General features: G+C 38.3%; 2 protein-coding genes across 6 annotated transcripts; one reads left to right on the top strand and one right to left on the bottom strand.

Moving 5' to 3' along the window:
• The first annotated feature begins 1,993 nt into the window (after nucleotides 1–1,993).
• Nucleotides 1,994–3,702, top strand: LOC117787174 (trypsin beta-like). The gene is made up of 2 exons (XM_034625624.1): nucleotides 1,994–2,893; nucleotides 3,640–3,702. Exons 1-2 carry the CDS (start codon nucleotides 1,994–1,996, stop codon nucleotides 3,700–3,702), a joined length of 963 nt encoding a protein of 320 aa, XP_034481515.1.
• Nucleotides 3,703–4,592: 890 nt separating this feature from the next.
• Nucleotides 4,593–13,801, bottom strand: LOC117786472 (epsin-1). Of its 5 annotated transcripts, none has more exons than XM_034624752.1 (10): nucleotides 13,296–13,801; nucleotides 10,133–10,319; nucleotides 9,350–9,438; nucleotides 8,618–9,276; nucleotides 7,887–8,556; nucleotides 7,732–7,825; nucleotides 7,414–7,676; nucleotides 7,254–7,355; nucleotides 6,573–6,911; nucleotides 4,593–5,302 (listed from the first exon to the last, which is right to left on the bottom strand). In XM_034624752.1, coding segments are annotated over exons 2-10 (2,280 nt in total). In that variant the 5' UTR covers nucleotides 10,134–10,319; nucleotides 13,296–13,801; the 3' UTR covers nucleotides 4,593–5,239. The 5 variants fall into 5 exon arrangements, with proteins under 5 accessions (XP_034480643.1, XP_034480644.1, XP_034480645.1 ...); XM_034624753.1 differs by lacking the exon at nucleotides 13,296–13,801 and adding an exon at nucleotides 12,104–12,822; XM_034624754.1 differs by lacking the exon at nucleotides 10,133–10,319 and having other exon boundaries at nucleotides 13,296–13,800.
• Nucleotides 13,802–14,531: the final 730 nt, after the last annotated feature.

Below are 14,531 nucleotides of genomic sequence, written 5' to 3'. Positions count from 1 at the left end.
CAGATGAAACCAGAACCAAACGTACGTAATCAAATAGATTCCTTAGATTTTATTATTAAAGATTGAGTCATATGACTTTTCTAATATAAATTTTGTGCATATTTTCAGGAAGAGGTGGTCTTTCTGAGTGATCAAACTGATTAATTATATCATATTTGCCAAAATTATCCCAATCATTCTCCTTAGAAAATTCTAAGTTTTAATATAAAAAAAATTATATTTATATCATATCTTCTCAGAGATTGCAAATTCTATTGGGGATTGATTTCCCAGAAAAAGAAGAACATCAGCTCGTTTATATTTCATCTTTGACAACCCATAATTAAAAATCAATTTGGCGCGCTTAGAAGCGGCGCAAGTCAGATTCAGACACACAAAGCGTGTATTATGCAACAGCCGATAGCGAAAAAAAAATGTAAAAAAATAATAATAATAAAGTTTGTTGCCTGAGTCTTTTGTTTTGTCAAAGGTGCAGGCAAGATTCCCCCGCATCTGCTCAAGCAGGCATCAACGTGAGCTAAACATATCAAGTCTAATATCTTAAACACACACACTCACTCAGTCACATGAGTGTATATGTATATATGCTGTCGTTTATGTGGAGTTCACGCTATGTCAAGCATGATTTTGTTGTTGCTCGAGGCTGAGTGGTTAAGTGAGGCTGCCGCCGCCTCCCAACTGCCATAGAAACTCATTAATGAGCGCACAAACTGGCATTTGACAGATTTTTTAATTAAAGCATACAAATTGCGATTTTTCATGGTTTTAGCCAGGAAGATGCTGACGGCACAACCAAAAACAACACAAACAACTGCAAATATTTAAACCAGGCTTTTAGACTAAAGCCAGAGCGCGGACTGAGTGCTGAGACAGCTGCCCTATTTAACCTTAAAATGTTACGGCTTCTCTTGTATCTAAAATTGATTCACGTAACACGTTACCTGATTAGCATTATTTAAAGCATATGAAAGCTTCAAGTGTTATGAAATGAGGCGCATTTAAGGTTATCAACTGCTGTTCTGTCTTTTACCTAAGACCATTTTCAATGTTCACCGAAGCTCTTTAACTTTGGAATGGCTTTACTGTTCTGCCTTTTATTTAGCTGTTCTACAAGCTGATCTTGTTTTCTTAATTTTATAATTGTCAGTAGTTTTCTTTCCTTTTTTCAGTGCTTGGTTTAAAATTAAATCAAAGAACTTTCTGCATTTCAGAAACTTAATTTGTTGCTTGAAAGCACTCAATAAGTATCGATTTGTAGTACTTGCCACATACGCACTAAGCTAATGAAATTAGCGTTGTTTGCGTCATCATCAACATCATCATTATTATCATGAACATTATTGTTATTAACATTGTCATGCAGTCTAGGCTGTGTTGCTCCTTTCACTTTCTGCACAGACTGCCTGCATAATTATTCCTGGTCGAATCGCCCCCGCTAACTAGCAAACTCTTCTCTCTCTCCTTTTTCCACCATCCTTGTTCATGCATTGTTTGGCTGAGATTTCGCACATAATTAAATTGCGCAAAAATTTACATGAAATTAATCGTTTTATTGTTGTGTCTCTTGTGGCATGTGCCATGCGGAAGCGGCGCCCTACCAAAAATGGCCAAACGGTAGCTAACCAGTGGTTACTCCAACTCCGCCAGCTCCTTCAGGCTTGGCGGCAAAAATAATGAAAAAAAAAAAGACACGCAAGATTTATGCGCTGAAAGCCGCCAATTGGCGACCAGCAAAGAAATTACTGAGGAATTAAAAAAAAGTGGAGATCTACGAATTTGCATTCATTAGATTTTTTGGCTCATTTCACTTTTGCATTTAATTACGTCATGTGTTATGAAGTGAAAAAACAATCTGAGAAGAGAGCCAACTAATTTGCAATTCTTAGAGATTTGGCTTCAACCTAGAACCGTTTAGAAATTTGCATTCAAGAGGTGACATTTAGTGAGTTCAGTCCTCAGTTGGTTAACGAACGTCGCGTTGTTTAGTTTGACAATGGATCGAATTGGATTTGGACTCCAAGTACTGCTCTTGGCAGAGGTTACAGCTAAACAGCAGTTTACTTTCCCTGGAAATGGCAACTTTATTACCAATGACACTCAGTATGTGTACAAACAAGAATCAAACTTGACACGCCTCCAACTGGGCAGCTTCTCCAGCAATCCGAACATTACGGCAATTGAACAGGCGGAAGAGTTTCCGACCCGCATTGTCAATGGCAAACGGATTTCTTGCCAGCGTGCTCCTTACCAAGCAGCCTTGCACTACAACGGATTGTTTGTGTGCGGCGGCAGCATCCTGTCCCGTTATTGGACACTCACAGCGGCACATTGTGTTGCCGGCAGCAAAGGAAAATTCCAGGTGCGAGTGGGATCCACACAGCAACGCCGAGGTGGCCAGTTCCATCGTGTAAGACTTATTGTTGTCAAGGCCGGCTACAGCAGCAAATCCATGCGGAACGATTTAGCCATGATGCGTCTTGCCACGCCCCTTCGCTATGGGATCTGTGTGCAGCCCATTAAATTGCCCAGTGACAAGAGGAAGCATCTGCCCAACTGCTTTCTGGTCAGCGGTTGGGGGTTGAGTCATGCATCTGCCCTGAACGTGCAACGTTTTCTGCGTGGCACAGTCGTCTGCAAGGTGACGCACAATCGCTGCCGCCAGATGTATCATCGAGGTGGGGTCCAAATCTATCGACAAATGCTATGCGCCCAGCGCTTGGGTCATGACAGCTGCTCCGGTGACTCGGGTGGACCGCTGGCACATGGACGAACTCTTTACGGCGTTGTGTCCTTTGGCATTGGATGTGCCAACGCCAACTATCCGGGCGTATATGCGAACGTGCGACGATTTAAGCGCTGGATACTCAGCGTCATCCTGAAATATTCTTTAAATGTACTAATAAAAATTCAATAATATTATAAGTAATAATAATAAATAATTACTTCAGTTATATTTCTACTTTTTTTCTATTTTTTTTAGTGAAAACAAAATGCTGAAAAATAAGTGCCTTGTAACTTCTACCACAATATAAATAAAAAAAAATATTTTAATTCCCGGACCATAGTTGACCCATAACAGTTAATCAAAAAACGTATTCCTCTGCCAAAGAGATTTAAGGCATGAATTTTAAATGTTCTGCAAAGAAAACAACTTTCTGCCCGGCTTATTTGGGTTCAGTTCTGGTTCATTAGCATTTCATAACAAAAAAATAGGGTCAACTGGCATTTCACACTGAAAAATTATTTAAGCTAAAGCGATGGCTAAATTGTGTAACAAATCGATTGAAAATGAAAGAAAATTTAGAGAACCTGGGGTTAAATGGAAGTAATTATAAATTAGCTTGTAAATTTCTTAGAATGTTTCACTTATCATTTAAGATCACACTTCTTCCTCAATCCGAAATCACTTTTGCATGCGTTGCAAGTGGATGTATATTTGATACTTACACTTGTAAGTTTGATTGCATATTTGTGTAAATTATGTATTTGTGCACTTTTGATTTCATTTAAACGAAGTTTCCTGATGGCCCCCAGCGCATGTCAAATATCAAATCCAAATCGCGTCGGGGCAAGCAACCAACGAAGCACTTGCGCAACACCACATCGAACACATTCACATCCCATCCCATATAATCCCAGGCTAAGTTCGGCTGTCTGCTTGGCCAAATATCACTGCCATATGCGGTGGGCGTGCTCCGCTAATGCTGCTGTTGTTGCCTGCCTGCTTTGCCTGCTCCTGGGATCTGACAGCCCCCTCTCTGAAATTAACATAATCGTGCTCAGCCTCTGCCCGGTTGTCTTTTGGCCACATTTGGCGCCCCCAACAAAGTGTTGAGTGCCTGGCGATGGCTGTCAAGTGGTGGCTGCCAGGCATACAATAAGAGGGTGAGGTTGATGCCTTGCCAGAGGATCGTTTAGCACTTTAAGCCACTTTGTTGTTGTGCAATGCGAGCATCTAAAATTTGTTGTTGCCATTTGCTTAGTTTGTGTTGTTTTTCGTCAGATTTTGTTTTAAATAAAAACGTTTTAATAATATGAAAATATGCTTTAAAATCTTTATATATGTGTGTTTATATATATATATGTTTAAATGTGTGTGTATGTTTAGCTACATATATGTAGTGTGTGTATAAATCTCTTTAAGCATTTCATTTAAATTGTTTTTTTTTTGTTTTTGTATTCTTATATTTTGTTTATCATTATGTTACTCTTATACAATTTTTACGTATTCTAACCTAAATGTATACCATTTGTTGTTTTAGCTTTCATATTTTGCTTATGATTTTTTGTTGTAAATTTTAAACTATTTTCTATAAAAATGTTCAACAGCAAAAATTATATGCATTGCATTTTGAAAGGTGGCCCACAAACATTTAAAAAAGAAATCTATGTTAAAAATATTTAGATTTGTTAATGTTTTTGTTACTGTGAACACCATAATAAACAAATGTCGCAAAAAACGTAAAAAACTTTTTTAAAATTTTACAATTACAAAGCACATACACAAAAATTTTGTTGTTGTTGGTGAATTTTTTCCTCTCAATGCACAAAAATTTTTAAAGCTATATAACAATTCTTCTTCTCTTTATATCATATACAATTGAATCGCTTTCAATAAACTGATCTCTCATTTATGTTTTTGTTTTTGGTTTAGATCTTTCGCTTGACAACAACATTTTACAGCTATGAAATAAGTTAATTATAGGCTGCCAATTTTGGAAATCCAATCTGAATTGACTCAACTTGAATGCAGTTTCCATTTTCGGTTGAGTCTAGGCTGCAGACCCTCAGTGCTGTTTAGACTCTTGTATTATTGTTAATAGTATTATTGTTATAAATATTTATACATTTGGAGTTTTGCCGTGTAGCATATTAATTATAGAGCTGTTACAAATATGCTAAAAGTCAAAGAAAACTTTCGATTAACTGTTGTAGCCACAAAATTGCACATAAATCAGAGCTAATATCGTGTTGTTGTTGCGGCTGCTGTTGTTGTTGGATTCTCTGTTTCTCTCTTCTTACAGCGTACAACACATCACATATTTTACAGTTTAATAATACTTTCTTACATATAATTTAGTTAATCAATTAATTCATATTATCGCATTAGTTGCTGCTGCTTCTGTTGCTGTTGTTGTTCTTCAGACACCCAGACAATATGTTGTTGTTGTTGTTGCTTATTTAGCTGCTGTTCAGTTACTGCTGATTGATTGATTGATTGATTGAATGACTCCTTCATTTAGGAAAGAAACGGATTTGTTGCGGTTGCCTCCGGCTTTATCCACGGCATGTTGTTATTTTGCTGTAAGAATTTAAATACAAAAATCAGTTAAAAAGTTAAATAAAAACTAATTAGTGGGGGAAACCCAAAAGGCAAACTAACTACATGCATTTTCTAGCAACTATATTAGTGTTTAAGCAGTTGTTAAAAAGTTTGTTAATTTAATTTGTGTGTTTAGTTTTCGTCAACGTAGTGGATATTAAGTTCTAAGCGAAAATAAATATTTACATTTGTTTATATATTATTATTATTATTATGCATGCACATTCGAAAAAACATTTTACCCATTTGCATTGTATTGCATTTTGTATTTGCATATTTGTTTGTGTTTTATTTAAGCGTCCAAGCCTCCATTGTTGGCTACAATTAGAAAACATTATGATCAACTGTGTTCTGGCAGAGCAGCTGCTTGTTAACTTTAGAATATGATGCGCATTACGTATGTATGTATTGTATTATTACTGAGCGAGAAAGCAGGGAATGAAACCGTTCAATCGACGGTTAATTAAATTATTTATGCGCATCGCAACTTTTCAAAATGAATAAGTAAATGATTAAAATATTTTTTAAAAAAATCAAAATGATTTACATTAAACCTGCATACCGACACCGAGAGCATATCTCTGTATTAATGGTGTCTTGTTATAAAATAACTTCAGGACTGGCAGTCCTGGACTATAATTCAGTTAATTTATCTAATAAATCATTATCTAATTAATTTATCTATCTAGCTATCTATATATTTATTCGTGTATCTATCGATGCATTTATTACCTCAGTTCCCCATTTAATTACGCTTCCATCTTTATATGTATACAAACTTATATACACAGCCTTCAACGACAATATTTTTTAGCTCCACCTTCAGTTTCTTATCTCTTATCTTTATGTCTCCTATTTTATCATCTTATTGCTAAGTATAACAGTCACTCACATTTTTTAATTGAGCAAAATAGTAACCTATTAAAGTCTATGTTGTTTCTCGCTTTTCCTAGCATGTAAAACATTTATACAAACTACCGGCAAGCAATGAGTTAATACAAAAGCTAAAAACGAAATTAAAAACAAGACAATAATCATAAGTTCGGTTTCATTCCCTGTAAGAGCTTTCAATATTTGTTTAGACAGGAAAATTAAACGAAAAGATATCATAAACAACAACTAAATCGAACTCAAGCAAAGCAACACAACAAATCACAAATCTGTTTCGGGTTCGGTTTCTTTTTCTGGCAATTAAGTAACAACAACACAATAGGATAAACAACGTGGATCGCCAGCTGATATCACTCACTTCCACCTTGCAATGATGTCCAACTGTCGAGGCACCTGAGTTGCCATAGTTGTCATAGGTCAATGGGGAAATGCTGATGCCTGGAGTCTCGGCTAGAGATTCGGAAAGAGCACTGCTATAACGCTGAGTGTAACTTGAATAACCAGGAGTGCTGTAGTTATTGTAGGACCCAGAGGGCGCCGAGGGACTCGGGAAATAGGAACGTTGTGGCGTCTCACTCAAGATATCCATGTTGCGTATGCTGTCAATGCTTGGACTGTAATAGTTCTGCCCAAAGGAACTATACATCATGTTGTTGTTGTTGTTGTTCACATTGATGTTGCTATTGTTGTTATTGGACTGTGGATTGGGATTGGAGATGGGTTTACTGAAGGCGCTAAGCAGCTCAAAGTCATCGCTCAACTTTAAGCTTGTTGGACGCGTCTTTGGCTTTGGCTAATATTAGGATTTGGATTTGAATGTTGCATGCAACAGTTGCTCAAATGAAAGGCAAAAGAAGTTAACAAAATGCATGAAAAGGTAAATGATAAAAAGAGTATCGGAAGAGTAAAGTAAATAATACCAACAAAAATTATTAGAGATCAGAGAGAAGAAAACCTCAAACAATAAGAGATTATTTTCCTAACTAAATGTACTCCGGCGTACTTCAACTCTCGGCAGACACCTTGGACACAAACTCACCTGAGAGGCTGCGCCGACACCGCCGCTAACCGGCGCCCAGGGATCCTGGTTCATGTTGACTGCAAAGGGCGGCTGTTGTTTCAACTGATTGATGGACGGCACCTGAACAAAGAAAAGTTCGATTTAGAACGGAGTTTCTTTTATTTAAATTGCTACTCACGGCTGGCTGCTGTTGCTGGAATAGATTCGTTTTAGGTGGCATCACATTGTCCGCAAATGGATTGTAGGCTGGTGCAAGTCCCGATTGAGTCTGTGGCGCAATTGGCTTAATTAGATTATCCAAATTAACCAGAGCCGAGTTCTCGCCAAGGAATGAGTGTGGATCTTTGAGCGGTTTCTTGGCCGTGGCACCCGTCGATGGATGCACTGAGCTTCCGTTGCCATAATTTGTCGAAAGCGGATCCATATCATCGAGCAGTGAAGCTGGAAAGGCATAATAGAATTAGTTAGAATTTTGTTAAATGTTTAATTAACTTACAGTTGTTGTTATTGGAGGCATTGGAATTATTGTGTTCGCCACTTTTGTTGCGATTGGTAATCAAATCAAACTCATCGAAGTCGGGTGATTGTTTCTGAAAGAGAAGAGAGTTCTCATAAGTTGACAGAAGATACTGCTTTCAAATCGGTAGCTACCTTAATGGCGCCTGTATGCATTGCCTTCCAGGGATCATCTAGTGCTGCTGTGCTTGCTTGTGATGCCGCCCACGGATCCGCTGGAGCTGCTGGCGCTGCTGCTGCGGCTGCAACTGCGGGCTGCGTCTCAGAGAGCCAAGGATCCGCTGAACTGCCATTGGTGGCCACTCTTTGTGGAGGTGGTGCCGTTGCCAAACCAACGCCTGCTGTTGATTTGGTCAACCAGGCATCGCCTGGAGCAGGAGCGGCTGCTCTGGCACCATTTTGGTTGGCGCTGGCATTGCCATTGGTTTGCAACCAGCCCTCATTGGAGGAACCAGATGCCACGGAAGGTGACTGTGTGCGCAGGCCCCAGGCATCGTTGGGAGTACCTAAAGGAGCCTGAGCTGCAGCGCCCAAAGGCACGCCAGCACTCATGATTGTTCGCGGTGCTGCAGAGGGATGCCAGGGATCAACCTGTGGTGAAGCATTGCCCGCCCAAGGATCTGAGAGTTGACTAGCCGCACGACCAGCAGGCGCAGCCCAAGGATCAACAACAGCGGCACCTCCAGCAGCGCCCAGAGGGGGACTTGAAATGCTAGTCGCGCCCAGCGAGATATCCAGCAGATCAAGCAAATGGCTCTGTTGCTCCTCTTTTTTGGGCGCCGGAATAGGGCGTCCATTTTGTCCCCTAAGATAATAAAAAGCAAAATTAGAAAAAGAAACGATTGGCAATTGTTTCAAGAACTTACTTAAAGTCCTGCTCACTCTGGCTGAGTGCTAGCTGAAGACGCACATCGTCGCTGCGCCTTTTGGCCTCTTCCTGCTCGGCCTCCTCCCGCGACATGGCCATAGCCAGCTGCAGCTGTAGCTCCTCCTCGCCGGCAGTTTGTGGTCGCACCATTTCCAGTTCCGAGGCATTTTTGGGCGGCTCCTCTTGCCAACCCGGCGGCATATCGCGTTGTGATGGCCCATCGATATAACCATCGCTGCCAAATCCGCTCGGATGCAGTGCGAATCGTTCTTTGGCTTTCAGAGCCTTCACACGCTCATTCTTTAGCCGCTCATCGTCCTTGAGCAGATTGACCAACTGCTTTGCCTTCTCACGGACATGCGTACCCTGATCCTTGCCCTCCTCAAAGTAGACAAACTCACGCAACGTTTGAATGGCAAAAATGTTCTCCTTGCACTGTTGAGCGACTTTCTCGGTGCCAGTTTTGATCAAATACTCCAGCAGAATGAGAGCCTTGTAGACATGACGCCAGTTCTTGCCGTGATCGTTCAAACGCTTCCATATCATTTGCATTATCTCCGAAAAGGCAACCACATTGTACGTTAGATCGGCTATTTCGGCCATTATTGTGGCCGATGGCCCCCATGGATCATTGGACGTGGCCTCGCGCACCTTAACCTGGAGAATGAAGAAAGAAGTAAATCTGTATGAGTTTCTGTGCATTTTTTATTCACACATGTTCAACACTTGCCTGTGCATCCGAATAGTTGTGCGCGAGATTCTTGATGTTTCTTCGTAGACCGGCGACATTGACCTGCATATCGTCTTTTTGTTTCCTCACTGTGTGACGAGAAGATGAAAGAGGCGTGTTAGCATGGCTATGATTCAAATTAATTGGCCTCTACTATAAGTTATGTTTTGCTATATCAAATTCTTTATTGGAATGCTCTTCTCAGCCGCTTTTTAAATGCAATTGTTAAATTATTTGTAATTTTGTTTAAACGTTTATCTCTACCAAAATGAAGTTCTGTGTTGAAATGTATGTCACGTTACAAAATGGAAAATAAACACAGACACGAAAAAACAAATAGATCCCAATATATCGCACAGAGGCGCATCCGACGACCGTCAGGTGATTATTCGATTACTCCAATTATATTATTTTTATGTGTATTTTTGTGTGTGTTGTGTCGAAAACTAATAAACAAATGCGTGTCTTTGTTATTTTTGTTTGAATCAAGGCAAAAACTTGACTACTTATATCTGCATCTTGACTTGAGTCGAAATAATGAGCTATAAGCTGTAAAAGGGTAGCTTTTCAGTATTCCTCTAATCGTCATCTTCTGTTAAATTAATTATATGAGTGGCTTTTAAGCTAGTAGTCATTGTATCATACAGTTTATCCCTTATCACAGTGAACGTACAAGTATTTTGCTTATAGTGTGATTATTTAAGTACGATTGTTTAATACATATACATATATTTTTGGCGGTGTGTTTAATTAATAAAATGCAAAGAAAACATTGAGACTTACTTTTCGTTTTGTTTATTGCGTTTGACTTATACGAGTAGCTTGTTTTCTATATATTTCTTGTTCTCTATATATATTCTATATATAGGTGTTTTTTTATTCTTAAATTGCTTGAATTTTGCGCAAGTTTCTTTAGCTTTTGTTTTTTGTTTTAGTTTTTGTTTTTGCTGTTTAAGTGCTCCAAAGCAAGCTAAGTATGAGATACAAGATAATACAATCAAAATACGTAGTATAAAAGTACATATATAATATTAATATTATCGTTTTTATAGTGCAACTGTAAAAGCACATTGAAAGATTAAATATTATAACTTCCATAAATTGTGCAAAAAAAAAAGAAGATATGTACACAGATAATTGAAATTTAAACAGAAAAGAACTATATATAAAACAACTTTTAAATATACTCGGAAAAGTAAAAAAATAAAAATCCAAACTGTTGTCGCTTAAGGTCCAAGTTCAAAGCTGAACCTCGACTCTGACAGACCTAAGCAGAACGAGAGCGAGCAAGTGAGAGAGAGACAGACCGAATAGAGAAGTAGGTAATTTAATTTGCGACCAAACTAATTTCGCAACGTGAATAAAAATTGTGTAGACAAGTGTACGAGTAAAACAACGAGAGAACAAAATGGGAGAACAAAGTCGACCCTGAGATACTCTCTGATTGACACATGCTAATTGCAATGACTTACACCAACAGACAAATGCTGATTGCTATGCTTAAAAGCTTAAATTATTAACAAAACACAAAAACAGTTGATGTTTGTTATTTAACTTAGCTAATATACCCGTTAGTCAAGCACCTGCTGTGTACATTTGTAGAAGCCGTAGAAATGCAACAAACAGACGACGAGAATTGCAAAAGAAAAGGGGAGCATGTAAATATCAAAAATAACGGAAGGTGCTTGAAATAGGGAAATGGCCAAATTGCAGCTAAGCTTGAGTTATGCATTATGCGTTATATAACGCATTAAGTGGAAAATCAAAGTCCAAAGTAATGAAATTACCTGAAAGGTAATTAAATACTTTTTATTAAAGTTTGTTTTGATTTGTAAGCAATTGTAGCGAAAGTTCTGAAAAGTAGAAAATTAAATCGCTTTTTTTTGAGCTGCAGCTGCAACTACGTCAGACGCATACACATACATATAAATATAGCCTACTTTGATGACAGAGTGTACTGATAAGATAACGTCAAAGGTTTATCTTTATTGCATTGCTTAGGCAAATATTTCAACATGTAAAACGAGTTGGAATTTGTTGTTATTCTAGTCGCTGTTGTTGTTGTTGTTGTTTTTTGCCAGTTTAGTGCGAGAAACGCACTTGACACATATTTAAGCCGGCATGAAAGAAACTTCGTTCAGAACTCGAATTCGAACTCGAAAGCTCAAATCGAAACTCGCCGAACGAGTATTTTATTTACACACACATGACTACACAAATGCTCACAGATACATTAATTTGATTGTCTGCGAGATTCATTGACCGCACAGTTGTAATAATGAGCAATGCGTGAAGATCAGATGCGGGCCAGTGGTTAACGGTTTGTTTGTTTGTTTATTTTTGTTTGCTCTCTCTCTCTATCTCTCTCCGCACGCGCTACTCGTCACTGCAGTACCAGAAATCGAAGAAGAAGACGACACAAATAATTTAATTAAATGTCTCGCAAAAAATAACACAAAAACAAACAAAGTCGATGAAATTGGAAATGAGGGAGGTGCGTTTGTTCGTTGCTCTGATGTTTCTACTTGAACTTGAGACACATACAAACACACAAGTGTACCAGAATAGGATACAAAGAGAGAGTGGGCGAAGAGAGCGAAGCAAATTCGTGGAATGAGGGGGAACTTTCTTTGTTGTGGCGCTTTATTTTTGCACTTGACTTTTGCTACGACGGCGACGGCGACGGCGATTGCGACGTTTTTATTGCCAAAAAAGAAATGTGTGTGTGCATAAGCTAAACGGCTTGCGCTTTACTTTGTATCAAGGAGAGCCTTGAATTTTAGCACTGTAGGTTCAATGAACGTCGCGTCGTTTATAAAAAACAATTTGTTTAGCAGCGGAAGCTCACTGCAAACACCGAGAGCTTTAGCGAGATCGAGATCACAAACGAGACTGACAAAGCGAGCACTGTCCGTTTAATATGCGTGATGCGAATTGATACGAATGTTATTTAAATGGCTGCCAGACAGAGACACAGTCAGTGCTCCTCTCGCACATTAGGAATGAAAATATTGCTCAGCTGATGTGTGTTTGCATAGTTTTGATTGTGCTGTGTTTTTGTTGTCTAATGCTATTATGAACCCTTTTGTGCTGCTTGTCCGTTTATCGTTTAGCGTAGCGTTGCGAATGTGTGCAATCGATAATGGGGTGGAGGGGGAGGGAATATCTAGCCGAAGGTCAGTCAGCTTTCGTTAGACACGTCCGTCCCACTGTGCAGCCGAATGATCATTTTAACTCTCTCGTTCGATCGCTCTCTCCTGCTCTATGTAGTTCAGCTCTCAGAGATGCATCTGTAATTCTCCGTTTATGTAGTTCATGCGGGCGTACAATTTGGGGCGTATGCACTGTCTGTGTGTGTGTGTTTAGATTGCCTTGTTGTGCTTCTGTGATAACGAGTTTGAAAAAATGCGATTAGATTTCATTGAGGAGCACAAAATACTTATACTGATATTGCCTACAAATGTGTCAAAACTTCATTCATTAGTCATTGCTAATGCGAGAAGTCGGCAACATAGGAAACCAGTTCCCCATGAAATGGGTAGATATGACTAAGCGCAGAGCAACGTCAAAGCCACCGGCGAAAACTGTTATCAACAAAAAAAATAACTACTACTATAACAAATGAAACGATAGCACAGTCAACTTAAGCAGTGAATTACATATATATTAATGTGTATATAAAAATAACAACTTCCGTTAAACCAAGTAAAGGAAATTAGAGAAAACCACAATAACGTACACACATACATATGTACAATATGCTTAACTTGTAATTGTTGTATCTGCTGCCAAAATGCATAAACAAATGGCAACTATTTTGAAATCAATAAAACGAAAAACGAAAAAGAAAAGAAAAACGTTGCTGCCAAATGCCAGCAACAAATACTAAGAAAGAAACTAAAGAGAAATGCTTGCCCCAACTTGCTGCCCACGTCCGTCCGCTTACCTGCTGGCACTGCTGCAATGTTTCTGACTCTTCCCCTGCGGTTCCAACTTCTCACTCTCTCTCTTTCGCTCACTCTCTCTCTGTCTCTCTCGCTAGCTCACTCTCTGTCTCTCCACAGTGCGTTGCGCTGCTGCAGTTACTCCGTGTTTATTGTTGGCTTTGCGTGTGTGTGTATGTGTGTTAGTGTGTGTGTATTTATATAGGTGTGTAAGTGGTGTAGCCCCAAGAAACAACGGCAACTACTACTCCCAGCTAGTTTTATATTTTTACGACTTTCTTTTTAAATGCGCGATAGTCACAAGACGATGACAACAACGGCGACGTCAACAAAACTTGTATTGCATTTAAAGCAATTGAATATCTAAATTTACCGCTATGGCGATATTTACACTTTTAGCACAGAACACGAAAAATGCCAAATAATATACGAACTGAGCAATGATTTTCTTGTTTTGTATGGCTTTTGCGGTTTGCTTTCTTTCTTTTTTTGCTGCTGTTTTGCTCAGACTGAGCTCCGGTATTGCCACCCTACAAAATTTTCCAGTCTGGCAACTTGCTATAATTTAATAAAAAATAAAAATTTAGTTGCAACCATGAAAATTTGACTAAATTGAAATTTTTCTTATATTTGAAGCTCAAATTTTTTAAATTTTTGAAGAACTTTTATTAAAATTTTCTCGATTTTAAAATATATATTTTTTTTTAGAATTAAATTTTTAACTTCTCTTCCCTTGGGTTGACAAGCTCAAACCTTCATTAAAATTTATATATTTTTTTTTAAATTTCGAATTTTAAGTTTTCATCGAAATGTTAATTAATTACAAAGTTATTGCATTTTAAAATTTGCATTAACTTTTTAGCTAAAACACAGTTGTATTTCGATTTATTAATGTATCGGATTGAGTTCTTAAACTCTTGCCACCCAAAAAAAATTAGCGATAGTTTGAACGTCCGGCAGCCTTCAATTCTATAAAAGTGCAAATTCGAAATTATTTAAAACAAAGCTGAGTGATTCTATAAAGGCTTAAAATTCATCACCCCTTTGGGGAGAAGTTACAAAATTAATTCTAAAGAAATAGGTTTTTCAACTAACCTATTTTTTGAAGCATCTCTTTTATAGGTAAAAATAGAATGAATGAAAGAAACCATAGGTGGCGTATTTAAGTTTCGAATAAAAAGGAGCGTCACAGCTTCAAGACGTGTGGCAGCCTTGGTTCCCATAAAAGAACGATATTT

This window comes from Drosophila innubila, assembly GCF_004354385.1.
Source record: "Drosophila innubila isolate TH190305 chromosome 3L unlocalized genomic scaffold, UK_Dinn_1.0 0_D_3L, whole genome shotgun sequence".
Classification (NCBI taxonomy): domain Eukaryota; kingdom Metazoa; phylum Arthropoda; class Insecta; order Diptera; family Drosophilidae; genus Drosophila; species Drosophila innubila.
The sequence above is the reverse complement of the archived record's forward strand: the minus strand, read 5'-3'. Positions and strand labels throughout refer to the sequence as shown.

Excerpts from the sequence above, each read along its gene's own strand:
- LOC117787174 (XM_034625624.1), top strand. The coding sequence starts at position 1,994 with ATGGATCGAATTGGATTTGGACTCCAAGTACTGCTCTTGGCAGAGGTT. Across the intron at positions 2,894-3,639 it reads TCCTGAAATATTCTTTAAAT|GCTAAGTTCGGCTGTCTGCT; the intron begins GTACTAATAAAA and ends ATATAATCCCAG.
- LOC117786472 (XM_034624752.1), bottom strand. Across the intron at positions 7,677-7,731 it reads TGCCTCCAATAACAACAACT|CTTCACTGCTCGATGATATG; the intron begins GTAAGTTAATTA and ends ATGCCTTTCCAG. Across the intron at positions 7,356-7,413 it reads TCCAGCAACAGCAGCCAGCC|GTGCCGTCCATCAATCAGTT; the intron begins GTGAGTAGCAAT and ends TTCTTTGTTCAG.